Consider the following 14,041-nt stretch of genomic DNA (forward strand, 5'->3'; position numbering starts at 1 on the left):
ACAGTGCCCGGCATGGAAAATGCTTAAAATAAAAAAAAATGGTAGCACTGCAATGAAGGGCAGCATCTAAGAAATGTTCTTGAGTGTTTGGAGGGGGGTGCAGGGGGAGCCTGACCTGAGCTACAATACTGCTTAGTGACCGTCCTGCCCAGCTAAGCACTTTACTTTTTCTGTGCCTATACGTATAAGCCTAGAAATAGGAAAGGAATTCTACATGGTGAATGCTTCTTTCCTATGCACTTTCTATGTATTATCTCACTTCATACTCAAGACGGCCCTACAGGGCTGGTTACTGTCATTCCCTATTTTATCGAAGAGAAAACCATGAGTCAGAGAAATGAAGGCACTTATCTAGGGTCACACAGCCCATAAACTGCAGGACTATATTGCAAACCCAGGAACTTGACTCCAAAATTCACAAATGTATCCCCTTCTCTGCATATTGCTTCCAGAAGGCAAGTCCCAGCAGTGTTGGGTGTCTGAGTGGGGTTCTCTGGGGCTCAGCCCTGGTCAAGGCACCAGGATGTAGAGTCAATTTCCTGGGAAAAATGAGCTGGGTTGCTCTTGGCAAAAGAGATAATGCTTCTCTATGGCCAAGTCAACCTTGCTCTCCTGACTGCCTACTCTGTACAGGGCTGGTGCTCAGTGCTGGGGGTGTGAAGGGGACAAAGACATGGCCCCTGACCTTGAGGTTGAATGCTATACCCTAAGGTCCACTTCTCTCACTCAACATTCCACCTAGACTAGTGCACTTATCCCTAACTGTGGAGGACTTTGAGTCTCTGTCTCCAGTCTCATCCTTCAACCTCAGATCACTTTACAGACCTGCCCACTGGACATCACCCCATGCATGTCCCACAGGCACCTCACTCCACTGCCATTCCATAGCGTTCCTGAAACCTGCCTCTGAGCAGAGATCTGGGGGTTTGGTTTCCTTCTTCCCATTCTTCACTCCCCTGTCTCTTAGTCAACTGCCAGAAGTCCCATGAGCCCCTAGGTCCACCCTCATGTCACCATCCACCCTTACTATCTTAGGCCATCATCTGTCTCCGGACTTGGATGACAGCCTCCTCATTGGTCTCCTTAGATTTGTTGCTCCACATGGCAGCCTGAACGATTCTCTGAACTGTACATCGGATTGTGTCCTATACACACACACACACACACACACACACACACACACACACCTCATCTGCGCCAAACACTTCATCCAAGTTCCGCTGGTCACCCAGGTCCTTAACATAACTTAGAAGCATGGAACGAGGGGCCCCTGTCACCTTGTCTTCTGTTGCCAACTGTCCCTCTGTGTCCCAGTCAGCCTGAAGTCCCTGCACAGATACTCCACACCCTCCTTCCTCTTTCTTCTTCCCCAAAAAGCTCCTCCCCCAACCTGTGCTTGGCTAATTCCTTACTGGTCCCTTCAGATCTAATCTTAAACCCCACTTTTACTGGGAAGCCTTTCAGGAAAGCTTTCCACTAGGGAAAGGCTGAGTGTCCCTCTAGTGTGCTCAGAGCATACTAAACTTCTCTAATGAGGCACTAAATATAACTAGACATTGCATTCTAATTGCTTATCTTCTAGACTCAGGGCAGGAACTGTGGGTGGCTTATTCTCTCCATATCCCCCCAGACCAGCACGATAATCTGGATCCCACTTAGGTTTCTTGCACCCTGAGGTGCCACAAGCCCAGGGTGCCAGACAGCCCCCCGGGCTCAATCAGACCGGCCGTTACTGCCGGGGAGGAACTCACCTGCAACCTCTGGCGTTCTGAGTCCCGCTCCAGAACAGAGGCTTGTAGGAGCATGGCCACCTCCTGCAGATTGCTGACGCTAGCCTTGCTCTGGGCCAGGGACAGTGCCAAATCCTGGGCCTTCTCCCTCCACTCAATCTCCCTGGCCTCTGTCTGCCTCAGGGCTGCCTGGAGTCGCTCCAGCTCTTGCTGAAGCCGGGGCCCTAAAGCATCAAATTGTGTAGAGGGCTCCTGCGCTGGGGAGGCTGTGTGGCTGTGCGGTGAGTCCTCCAGATTCTTCCTTTGCTGGGCCTCCCTCAGCCCCAGAATCTCCTCTTCCTTTTGGGCTAGAGTCAGCTGCAATTCCCTTAGGCTTTCCCGGAGGCCCCTCATCTCTTCCTCTTCTCTCTCCCGTCCTGCACCTTGCTTCCCTTGATCTTCTCGGTCCCTCTGGGCCAGAGACTGCTCTAGCAGCTGCCCCTGTCTCTTCTGATGACTCAGCTCATCATCCCTCTGGGCAAGTGCCCGCTGGAGCTGCTGCACAGCCTCCTGATGTCGGAGATCCCGGTCCCGGATCTCCCCTTCCCGCCTTCTCAGGGCCTCCTCCAGCTGCCGGGCTTGTGCCTGGCAGGAGTCCAGGGCAGCCTGCAAGGTGGCTGTGCTGGCCTCCAGGTTGCGGCTCAATTCTGCCTGGCCAAGGAGACGCTGCTCCTTCTCCTGCAGGGTAGCCTGAGCCTCGCTGAGGGCCTCCTGCAGAGCCTCAGCCCGGGCCCGGGCCATCTCTTCCCGATGCTGGGAGGACCGGCCATCTGCTTGCACGGCCTCCAGCTCCCGGCTCCGCTCCTTGAGCATGGCCTCTGCCTGCAGCAGGCTGTCCTGCAGGCCCCGGATCTCTACCTCGTGCTCCTGTGCACGCTCCGCACACTGCTGCCGGAGCGTCAGCAGAGCCTCCTCCTGTTCCCGAGACTCAGCCCTGAGGTCCCCCAGCACCTCCTCCAGGGCCTGCACCCTCTGTCCCTCCACCACCAGCTCTTCCCGGAGCCTTCGCACATGCTCCTTGTGGTCCTCAAGCTCCCCCTGGCGCTCTTTCAGTGCTGCGTGGGCTTGCTCCAGGGCTCTCTGCAGCGTGCTTGCCTTTTCCTTCATGCTCTCCTCCTGTCCCTGCGCCTGCTGCTGCTGCTGCTGCAGGGCCTCGAGCTCCTGGTCCCTCTGAGCCAGGGCTCTCTGGGTCTCTTCCAGGTGACCCTGAAGTGACTGCTCTTTCAGCTGCCCCTGTTCCCTGGCTTCCTGCAGATGCCGCTGCAGGACCACGATCTCCTGCTCCCGTTGGGTCAGGAGGAGGCTGGTCTCACCCACCTTCCTGTGTAGGCCCTGGAGCTGCTGCTCCAGATGGCCCTTGTGCTCCTTCAGTTCTTGGATACGTTCCTGCTGGCATTCCACCTCCTTCTCCTTATCACGCAGGATCAGTTTCATGTGCTCCAGGCTCCCGCGCTGTGCTTTACTCTGGCCCTTCCCTTCCTCTGCCCGCTCCTGCATCAGTGGCCTCTGGGAGGCCAGCTCCCGGCCCCGCTCTCTCAAGGATAGTTTGATCTGTCCCAGGTCCTCCTCTAGGATCTTGGTCTGCAGCATCCTCTGATCCTCTAGGACCTGAATCCTCTCTCTCTGCAGCACCATGTCCTGGTCCCTCCTCTCGAGGTCCTGAGTCAGGTGCTCCTTCTTCCTCTGCAGATCCTCGATCTGTTCTCGCTGGGACTGCAGCTCCTGGTCCTTGTCCTGGAGCTCTCTGGCCAGAAGGGTGCTGCGGCTCTCCAGCTCGTGGATCTGGCTGCTCTGTGCCTGCAGCTCCTGGCTCCTTTCCTCCAGGTCCAGTGTAAGGTGGGTCAGAGCCAGCCTCTGCACCTCCCTCTGGTCCTCCAGCTCCTCGATTGCCTTTTGCTGGCACTCCATTTTGTGGTGGTTTTCTTCTAGTTCCAGGGCCAGGCATTCCAGTGTAACCAGCTGCTTCTTCAGATCCTGAATCTGTCCCTTCTGGGACTCGATCACCTGGGCCTTCTTCTCAAGTTCGAGAAGCTGATGCTCCAAGATGTTCCTCTGTGTCTCTCGATCCTTCTCGAGCTCTTTGATCTGCTCTCTCTGCACAGCCAGCTTCTGTTCCCGCTCCTGGACGGCCATAGGCAGATGCTCTAAAACAGACCTGCACTTCTCCAGCTCCTGGATCTGTTCTTGTTGCACATCCACCTCTTGGTTCCTCTTCTTCAGGTCCAGAGATAGGACTTCCAAGGCGGCCTTTTGCATTTCCCGTTGTTTCTCCAGTTCCTGGATATTTCCCCGCAAAGTCTCTACCTCCCCTTCTCTTTCGGATAGAGTCTGGGCCAGGATAGCTAAATTCTCCTGCAGAGCCTTGTCATGGGCCACCTTCAGCTCACCCTGCTCCTGCAGAGCCTGGGCTCGCTCACGCGCGGTCTCCGCTTCCTCACTCTTGAGTTTCAGGGCCGAACGAGCATTTCTCAAGTCCTCCTCCAGGGCCCCGGCGGCACTGGCCTGAGCCCTGGCTTCTGCCACAGATGCCTGCAGCCTTTCCACCTGGGCCATCAGGTTCTCCTTGGCTGCCTGAAGTAGCTCTCGCTCATTCTAGAAAACAAGATGCAAAACCACCTTAGACTACACTTCCCCGACGCGGTCACCCCTGCACAGGCCCTTCCTCGCCTTACCTCTGCAGCACCAGCAATGTCAAGGAGTGACAAAAAGAACCTGTGCATTCCCCTTAAGCTGATACTGTAAACGATCATCCCTACCACATTCCAGGGCTCTGCTAGGCCCAGAGGGGAAAGCTAGAGGCAAATGAGCCATCTCAGGCTCTGGTCCTTCAGGGCAAGGGACAAAAATTTCTACCTTAATTCGGAAAAACTCATTGGAGGAGGATTCACTGGGGCCTTAATAATGGCCCTCAGAGCCACAGAGACAGCCAGGGAAACACAGAGCCTTGCTCAAGGAAGTTGGGCACTACGTATGGATGAGGTATGGCCACCGGCCAAGGTGAGTCTGGGGCTGCAGACCTGGCCCCCGAGGAGTAGCCCGAAAGAAATCCCCTACCCCGAACCAGGGCTGCCTCACCTGGGCCTCTATTCCCTGCAGCTCTGCTTGCCATAGACGGCTCTGTAATGATGCCACAGTCTCATGCAGTTCCGTCAGCTCACATTCAAGGGAGTTCTGTTTTCCTTCCCACCTGGATTTCTCTTTGGGAAGAGGGGAGGTGGTAGAGCGAGGCCCATGATTGAGGGTGGAGGAAAAGAGGGATAGAGGGGAAGATGGAAGGTGAGGCACAGAACCAAAGGGGGAGAAGGCCAAGAAGGAGAGAATTACATCCAGTTTCATAGAGACATCACCCATCTTCCAGCTGCTCCTGGTGGTCTAGGCTCCCTGCTGCTTCCGGACTCACGTCTGGATCTGCTGCCCAGTGCGAGCACTTGCCTGACTGCCCTCCCAATACACCTCATCCTGATCACACACAGCTCTCCACCCCTGGGCTCCCAACAGGGTGGAGCTCAATGATGTTGGAAATCGTTGCCGGTCTCCAGTTCTATGGTTTGGAGAGGTTGCTAGAAACTAGGCTCGCTCTGCTGGCTGTCCCCCATTTCTGCAAAAGATACCAGAACCCAGCTCTATGTGTGTGGCTCTCAGGAAGCCCTTTGCGGACACTTTCAAGACCCAGACTCCCTCCCTAAGTTGTCCTCTTCTCTTCTACAGTGGAGGTTGGCCCTCGAGACCCTCCGTTTCCTTTCCTTTCCGAGTAGTCCCCACCCTTTCCAGCCCTTGGCTGTGGCAGGGGTACGTTCTCCCCAGATCGCCCCACTTCGCTGTGTCTCAAACAAGCCCATAATCCTTCTGTTGTCAAAGTTTAATAATTTTGAGGACACAGTTGGAGATGATAAAAATAAATAATATGGATAAATGGCAAAAGATACATAATTTTATAATGTTCTCAAATAGCCCTGGCCCTAGGTTGCCAGTTTTTAAACACAGACAGAGAAAGTGGAAGCCTAGCCAGGAACTTCTCTCAGTTCATCCAATCTGTCCCCCTGAATCCCTTCTTCTAGGATGGCCCACAAAGGCCAAACAAAGCAGAAAACTAGTTCACAGGGTCATCACTCCTTTGGAGATGTCTCTAGGTATCTTTTCTCACACTTGTTAGCGAGCAGTGAAGAGTGGCTGCCTGTTCTGGGCTTCTGGTGTTTCCTCTCTCTTCCCTCCAAATCTCCCTGCCTTGAGCTTCTCACCTTCCTGGTTCTGGGAGAGCTTTCTCTGCAGATGCTGTAATTCTGTGCAGACCTGACTTTTCTCTGCCTCGGTATCAGTAAGACGCTGTTCCAGCTTCTGGGCCTGCTCCCTCAGGTCATCCTGGGAAAGGAAGGGCGAAGCTGACCCCCAAGTGCCTCTTCTTCCACAAAGCTATCCCAGCCCCATACCCAAGCTGCCCCCTCCTTCCTCTCAGCCCTTGTGGGGTCTGCCACTGCGGATCTAGTCCCTGATAGCTCCTGGGAGTGATGACAGACTCTGCTCCAACTGGCTGGAGCCTAGAATCACCCTGTGACCCTCTGTGTGCCTTTTGAAATACAACTTGCTGATGTCTTAGCCTGGGGTCCCCTCTCCTTTCCCCAAACTCCTACTTCAAAGATCAGTTCAAGTGTCACTTCTTCCCTCCCTGTGTCCCTCTCCAAGCTGGAATGAACTGTCCCTTCCTCCCATTATCATCATTTGTATCTGTTATTGATCCGATCAATTCTATCAGTTCTATCTTAGAATGCAGTTTGCTTCCTTGGCCTCCTTGAGGGTGGAGAGTTGGTCGTTCTCCTTTCTGTACCATCAGCTCACAGTGGCTGGCATACTCACTTTTTATTGAATGATAGGGTCACCAAGGGGTGGAATTTACGGGACTTTTGGTTCAGTCTTAGGCCCACAATGTTCCTATAAATGGCAACCTCAAATTTCAGCAGTCCCCAATTTGTTGGGTTTTTCTTGGACATCTTGGCACCAAGAATAAATAATTCATGGCTGAGAGGAAAATGATACAAACAATATCCCTCATCTGCGCAGGCTTTTCAAGCTCACAGAGCCCACTCAAATCCCTCACTCACTTAATCCTCACACCCCTGGGGGGCAGACATGATTTGCCCCAGTTAACTAGTGAAGCCCAGGCCCAGGAAACCACATTCTGTGCTCGTGCTTGCCAGGCAGTAAGTGATGGAAGTGGAACTCATCGCAACTTGATCTGGGGAATAAAACAGTTCAAACCGAGTCTCTGGGGAGGGAAGAGTTCAAGGAAGAAGAGCAGAGAATCGTACCCGAGCCTGCTGGGTCTTCCACAGGTCTTGGTGAAGCTTGTGGAGGGCAGATGCCACGGCCTCAGCTGACAGAGCTGTCAGGAGGGGCCCTCTCTTAAAGAGAATCCTGGCTCCATTCTGGTCTGAAAAAATGAGGAAACACCTCCTGACTTGGCGGCACTATGAAAGGAAACGGCCAAACCTCCCCTGGTACGGCCTTGGCCTTCCCCCATCCCTCCTTTCCCCCAAAGAACCCCTTCTGAGCAGTTCATTTATCATGCACTTTTTTTTAAGTTTATTTATTTTGAGAGAGAGAGAGAGAGAGAGAGAGAGCACGTGCACGTGTGCAAGTGGGGGAGGGGCAGAGAGGCGGGGAGAGAGAATTCCTGCTAAGAGAGGAAGAGACAGAGAGGTTTCTCCTACAAGTCAGCCCGCAGCGCCATGCCATGCTCAATCCCACTAACCGTGAGACCATGACCTGAGCCAAAGGAAGAGTCAGATGCTTAACTGACTGAGACACGCAGGTGCTTACATCATCCACTTTCTGCATTCCTATGTGCCAGGAGCTATGGCAGGCACTAGATAATGCTAGCTATCATTTGTTAAGTAAGCATTTAGTAAATGCCTATTTTACTACATAATCTCATTAACTCCTTAGAAAAATCCCCAGAGGTATGTACTTTGAACATCCTCATTTTATTTCATTTTATTTTATTTTATAAGTTTATTTATTTTGAGAGATAGAGTGTGAGCGGGGGAGGAGCAGAGAGAGGGAGGGAGACAGAATCCCAAGCAGGCTCTGCACAATCTCACGAACCATGAGATCATGACCAGAGCTGAAATCAACAGTCAGGTGCTCAACCAACTGAGCCACCCAGATGCCCCATCCTCATTTTAATGTTTGTTTATTTTTGAGAGAGAGGAAGACAGAGTGTGAGTGGGGGAGGGGCAGAAAGGGAGACACAGAATCCGAAGCAGGCTGCAGGCTCCCAGCTGTCAGCACAGAGCCCGATGTGAGGCTTGAACCCATGAATTGCAAGATCATGACCTGAGCCGAAGTCGGACACTTAACCGACTGAGCTACCCAGGCACTGTGACCTCATCCTCATTTTATTTATTTATTTATTTATTTATTTATTTATTATTTTTCCTCATCCTCATTTTAAAGTTTAAAGAAAATCAAGCCCAAAGGATAGGCGACTTGCCCAGGCACACATGTCTATCAAACGGCAGAGTGGTGATTCAAACTCTGATTGAATTAATTCCGGAGTCTGTGACCTTAGCCTTGCTGCAACATTGCCTAAGAAACCACATGCCCCTTCCTTATCCAGGGAGCCAGGCCTGAGTTCTTGGGTGGTCTTACCTGGCTCTGGGCCCCCGACGGAAGCAGAGTCCCCCCCGCCATGCAGCTCAGGCCTGTTCTCACAAGCAGACCCCAGGGCCTGCTGCAGGACAGAACAGAGGCTGGCCAGCTGGGCTTGCGCCTGCTGCCCGGGCTGCTGCTCTGCTGTCAGGGCCGCCAGCTGGTTCTCTGTGCTGCGCAGCCGGAGCTGGACTTGGGCCGCCTTGGTTTCCAGGGCCCACAAGGAAGCTCGCAGCTGCTGCTCTGTTACTCGAGATGCCTCCAGCTCCTCTAGCAGTTGTGCTTCCTGGGCCAGAAAGTCAGCCTCCTTTTCCTTCACCTCCTGCTTTAGTAATTCCACCTGCCAGGAAGGAAGTGTTGTCACTCTGAGCAGGGAGCGGACACCCTCTCGTCAGACCCTCCCGGCCTGACCCCACTCAATCCCTATGCACATCTTGATTGGCGCTGGGAGGCTCAGCTCCCCAGCAGGCAAGGAGAGCTCTGGAATGAGTGTTACCCTCGATCTGACCTGCATGTCCACCTACTGACTCCTGACCCACGGGCCTGGGCAACGCAAATGGGTTGTGGCCTGGTCCACCAGGCAGTGATGCCAGATCCCTGCTATGATCAGAGCTCTTCCTGAAACCCTGACACTGAGCCTAAGTAAGACCAGTCACAATAATAATGGCTACCACTTATAGAGGGCTTACTGTGTTCCTGACACTTTATACATTCTTATAATAGTTAAGAATTATCATCCTTGTTTTATGGATGAAGAAACTGATGCTCACACAACCTGGAAGCAGTAGAGCTGGGAGCCAAATCCAGCACTAATGACCAGACCTGGTCCTTCTCTGCCCCAGTCTACCATCTAGCTCTTCCTGGCTCACCCTTCCCATCCCGGTTCTGGCTTTCCTTGGCATCCGAGGTCTGGGGTCCTGCAGTGAGCAGACCAAGTCCCAAAGTTTTCTTGCTGCTGCCTACTTGATCTGCATAATAACCTATTCCGCTGCTGTGTCTTGCCAGGCTGACCAAGCGCACTTAGACGTGGCCATGCTTGAACCGGGCCTGTGTGGCTCTGCTCCTTTGGGCGCCACGTTTTGGGCTGTCAGATTCCTCACAGGGGCCATTCTCAACTCTGGGCCAGGTTCCCAAGCCCCCACCCTGCCCAGTTCTGACTTGCCTCTCCTGCCAGGGTGGCTGAAGTCCCAGCACACCCTGTAATATGGAAAAAGAGAACGGCCCTCTTTATGAGAGGATCCTAAACAGTCACCCTCTCTACTCCAGGAGTGGGCTTCCACCAAGGAATGGGGCCCATCACCAGCGTGGGAAGTACCTGGGCGCTGAGCTCCTTCTGCCCTCCCTGGGCCTCCTGCAAGTCCTGGCGCAGGGAGCTCAGCTCTTGTTGTCGAACAGAGTCCGCTTCTTGTAAAACAAGGAGTCTCTGCTCCTTTTCCACCAGCGACTGAATCAGGCTAAAGAGAGGTCAGAGGTCTAAGGTCATTCTCTCAGGGAATGAAGAACTGACTGTGCTAAACACAGCATTCATAATTAGAAAAACTAACAATAATTATAGTGAAACAATAAAAGCTAGCATTTACTGAGCACCGACTGAGTACTCCTACATACTTCACGCATATGATACTTGCCTTCAGCTGCACAGTTTATTCTTCTCTGGTAGATTCCGGAAATACCTATGCAATACCTCAGATTCAACGTGTCCAATTCTGTCCATCCCCTCTGCACCTCCCACCTATGTCCAATCTATGATAACATATAATGGAGTCCAACTCCCTTAACGTCCCTTGAGCCCCTTCCCTCCTCTTCTCCACTACTCTACCCTGGTGCAGCCTTAGTATCTCTCACCCAGACAACCATACCCACCTCTTAAACTATCTTGCTGCCTATAGTTTCATCAACAAGAGGATCTGCTCTTTTTCAAACTTCTGCATCACTGAGACACGCTGCACTTCGCCTGAATGGCCGTATCTCACTCCTGATGTTTTCTGCCATCACTACCCCTTCTGATATGTCGTAAACTGGATCGTGTCCATTTCTCTGCTTAAAACCCTTCAGTGGTTTACTACTAAACCTAAAATAAAATGCAAACTTCTGGCCATGGCCCATAAGTCTTGAGCGACACAGACTTTCCAGGTCACACACCCTCTCGTCATTCACTGGGCTCTGGTCATACAGTGCTTCCAGAGTCCCCAACCAAATACCCCGAGTTCTGATCCACCTCCGGGCCATTGTGAGATTTCTACTCCCACCATAGAGCTCTCCCACTCCTTTGCATGGCTGGTTCCAGTTCATCTTCAGCGATCAGTTTGTTTGTTTGTTTGTTTGTTTATTTATTTATTTATTTATTGAGGGAGAGAGAGAGCACATGCACACATGTGCAAGCAGGGAAGGGGCAGAGCAAGAGAGAGAGAGAGAGAGAGAGAGAGAGAATCCCAACCAGGCTCCACACCCAACACACAGAGCCCAACATGGCTCGATCTCATAACCTGTGAGATCATGACCTGAGCTGAAATTGAGAGTCAGATGCCCAACTGACTGAGCCACCCAGGCGCCCCCTTGGTGATCAGTTTTAATACAACCTCTGGGGTACCTGGGTTATCAGTCAGTTAAACAACTCTTGGTTTTGGCTCGGGTCATGATCTCAGATTCATGAGTTCGAGCCCCGCATCCGGCTCTGTGCTGACGGCGCAAAGCCTGCTTGGGATTCTCTCTCTCTGCCCCTCCCCCACTCACACTGTCTCTGTCTCTCTCAAAAATAAATAAATAAACATAAAAAACAAAATTAAAGGCAATCTCCTTGAGGAAGACCTTCCCTTCCCTAAAATCTTATCTAAAATATATATCCTCAACTCCCATTTCTACTTCAGCATCCTATTTCTTCCCTCCATACCAGGTAACGTAATCTGCAATGATTTATCTGGGGGATTATTTTATTGATGTCTTCCCCCACAAAACTATAATTCTACTGGGGCAGGGACCATGCTGTCTTGTTTATCCCTGCATCCCCCACCCCTGGCACAGCATCTGGTATTCACACAAGCATATATATACTAAGTGAATGAAGTGTAAGCTTGAAGACAGGGACCACATCCTCTCCACATGGCTACCTGTATAGTCCAGGGCTGGAGACACAAGAGGCTAGGTTACCTGAGCAAAGAACTGTCCACCTCAACGTGACCACAGCAGCGAGACAGGCTAAAGCCCACTCCACAGCCCGTCAAGCCTACCTGGCTTTCTCGCTCTCCAGCTCCTTCTGGATTTGGCTATACTCCTGGGCCTCTCTCAGCTTCTCCTTAATCTCCTGCTCCACCAGCCTCTGGGAGTCATCCTTGGAAGCCAGCTGAGACTTCAAGTCCTCCACCTGGGATGATAAAGGCATGAGGACAAAGGGCGGGTGGCCAGCAGGAGGAGGCTTCTCACTCCGCCTGGGGCTCTGGGGTCCTTCAAGGTTTACCTTAGTTACTGGCCCATGTCCCATGCTCTGGGGCTTCTCCAACCCTTACACACTATTCTTACTGCCCCTCCCCCAGTACCGTTCAGCCTCACCCTCATCCCCTAGCCCCACACCTGCTGTGTAAAGGCAGGTGCAAATTAAAATCTTGCCTGAATGTAACTACCCAAAGGCAAAGTGATGGGCAAGTGTATTGTGATTGTATTTTTAAAAAATAAACAGTCAGAACACCAGCTGATACAGGATTCTGAGAAGGAAAAGCAATCAGAGTAGGAAAAGCAACCTGGTATAAAAAACACCGTATCTCAGGGTGCCTGCGTGGCTCAGTCAGTTAAGCATCCGACTTTGGCCTAGGTCATGCTTTCAGGGTTCTCATGAGTTTGAGTCCAATATCAGGCTCTGTGCTGACAGCTCGGCCTGGAGCCTGCTTTGGATTCTGTGTCTCCCTCTCTCTCTCTCTGCCCCTCCTCTGTTCATGCTCTGTCTCTCTCTCTCTCTCTCTGTCTCTCAAAAATAAATAAACATTAAAAAGTTTTGGAAAAAAAATACTGGATCTCTGGGGAGGGTGGGAAGAACGATGGGCACCGGAGAAAATCTAAGTTCTGTGGTTAACACAGGGAGAGAGGACTATCCTGGGGCTCTGAGGACACATGTGCAGCTCTCAGCCCCCCTCTGTTTTCCCTCCTTCCCGAGCTCAGGCAGCAGGCCAGGGTTCCCCTTTCCTACTGGAGTCACGGGAGAGGCTGGCTACGCTGGGGAAGGGCTGCAGGGCTGGGAGACAGGAGGGGGCACCTGCTCCTGCAGGTCTGTCTTGGCCTGCAGCAGGGCCCTGCACTCTTCTCGGAGACCAGCAAGGTCACCCCTGTCCCGTTGGGCTGCCTGCTCCAGTTCCTGCCGAGCATCCCGGAGCTGGGTCTGCAGCAGCTCGGTGGTCTCCTGCAAAAAGAGAAGACCGTGGTGAGCAGAGGGAAACGATGGGGCCTGCGTCTTGAAACCCGTGTCACATTAACACTGGTTTTTCAACTGGGTTGGCAAAAGCTGAGGCAGGATGCCGCAATCCACGCTGTTTCCACAATGTCACCTCAACCCTCACCTCCCGTTCCCTCCCCTCCCCCACAAAGCCTGCTGGCTCACCCAGGCTTTCTTGGTCGGGGCCCCTCAGTTGGTAGCAGTCCCTCACCCAGACCATTGCAGTGGCCTCCTGTCGCATGTCCCTACTTCCACTTCAGGCCACCACCCCCTACATGTGAGCATGTGTGTGCGCACGCGCGCACACACACACACACACACACACACACACACACTTCTCCACTCAGCAGCTAAAGTATTTCTTAAAATATATATAATAAATCATGTCCTACTCTTCTTTTTAAATACCATCCAACAGTTTCCCACTGCCCTTAGAACAAATTCTAAGCTCCTACCATGGCTGACCAAGGGCTCCCGCTTACCTCTCCACTGGCCCCTGAGTCTGTTGAGCTGGAGCCACAGGGCCTCCTTTCTGCCCTGGCCCTTCCCCGAGCCCTTTTCTGTCTGTGCCACAGCCCTTATGGTGGCTATTTCCTCTGCTTAAACAGTTCTTCAAATAGCTGGCCTCTCTCTTTTTTTAAAGGGCTTTACTGAGGACCACCTGGGTGGCTCAGTCGGTTAAGCGGCCAACTTTGCTCAGGTCATGATCTCAGTCTGTGAGTTCGAGCCCCGCGTCGGGCTCTGTGCTGACAACTCGGAGCCTGGAGCCTGCTTCGGATTCTGTGTCTCCCTCTCTCTCTGACCCTCGCTTGCTCATGCTCTGTCTCTCTCTCTCTCTCAAAAATAAGTAAACGTTAAAAAAACTTAAAAAAATAAAGGACTTTACTAAGGTATAGGTCATATACCGTACAATTCACCCATTTAAGCCTGCAATTCGATGGTTTTCAGTATATTCACAGAGTTGTACAACTATCACCACAATCCATTTTAGAACATTTTTATCATCCCAGAAAGCAAGACTGTACCCTCCCTAACCCCATCCCTACTTCCAACCACTCATCTGCTCTCTGACTCTGTACACTTGCTTATCCTGGACACTTCCTACAAATGGAATCATACACTGTGTGGCCTCTTGTGACTGGCTTCTTACATGAAGCACAATGCTTTCAGGATTCATCCCTACCGTTACATGTCATTGGCTCTTTCT

The 14,041-nt window shown here is 52.2% G+C and overlaps 1 protein-coding gene across 3 annotated transcripts in view; it reads right to left on the reverse strand.

The window, feature by feature from the left end:
- Positions 1–14,041, reverse strand: part of CEP250 (centrosomal protein 250) — a 52,018-nt gene that overhangs the window by 5,754 nt on the left and 32,223 nt on the right. For all 3 annotated transcript variants that reach the window (XM_049650875.1, XM_049650877.1, XM_049650876.1), the window contains 8 exons: positions 12,658–12,801; positions 11,642–11,775; positions 9,730–9,868; positions 8,415–8,754; positions 7,073–7,194; positions 6,008–6,128; positions 4,845–4,966; positions 1,752–4,361 (listed from right to left, as the gene is read on the reverse strand). In XM_049650875.1, coding sequence (XP_049506832.1) covers positions 1,752–4,361; positions 4,845–4,966; positions 6,008–6,128; positions 7,073–7,194; positions 8,415–8,754; positions 9,730–9,868; positions 11,642–11,775; positions 12,658–12,801 — 3,732 coding nt within the window. The remainder of the gene's footprint in view (positions 1–1,751; positions 4,362–4,844; positions 4,967–6,007; positions 6,129–7,072; positions 7,195–8,414; positions 8,755–9,729; positions 9,869–11,641; positions 11,776–12,657; positions 12,802–14,041) is intronic.

The sequence above is a fragment of the Panthera uncia genome, assembly GCF_023721935.1.
Source record: "Panthera uncia isolate 11264 chromosome A3 unlocalized genomic scaffold, Puncia_PCG_1.0 HiC_scaffold_11, whole genome shotgun sequence".
NCBI classification, from domain to species: domain Eukaryota; kingdom Metazoa; phylum Chordata; class Mammalia; order Carnivora; family Felidae; genus Panthera; species Panthera uncia.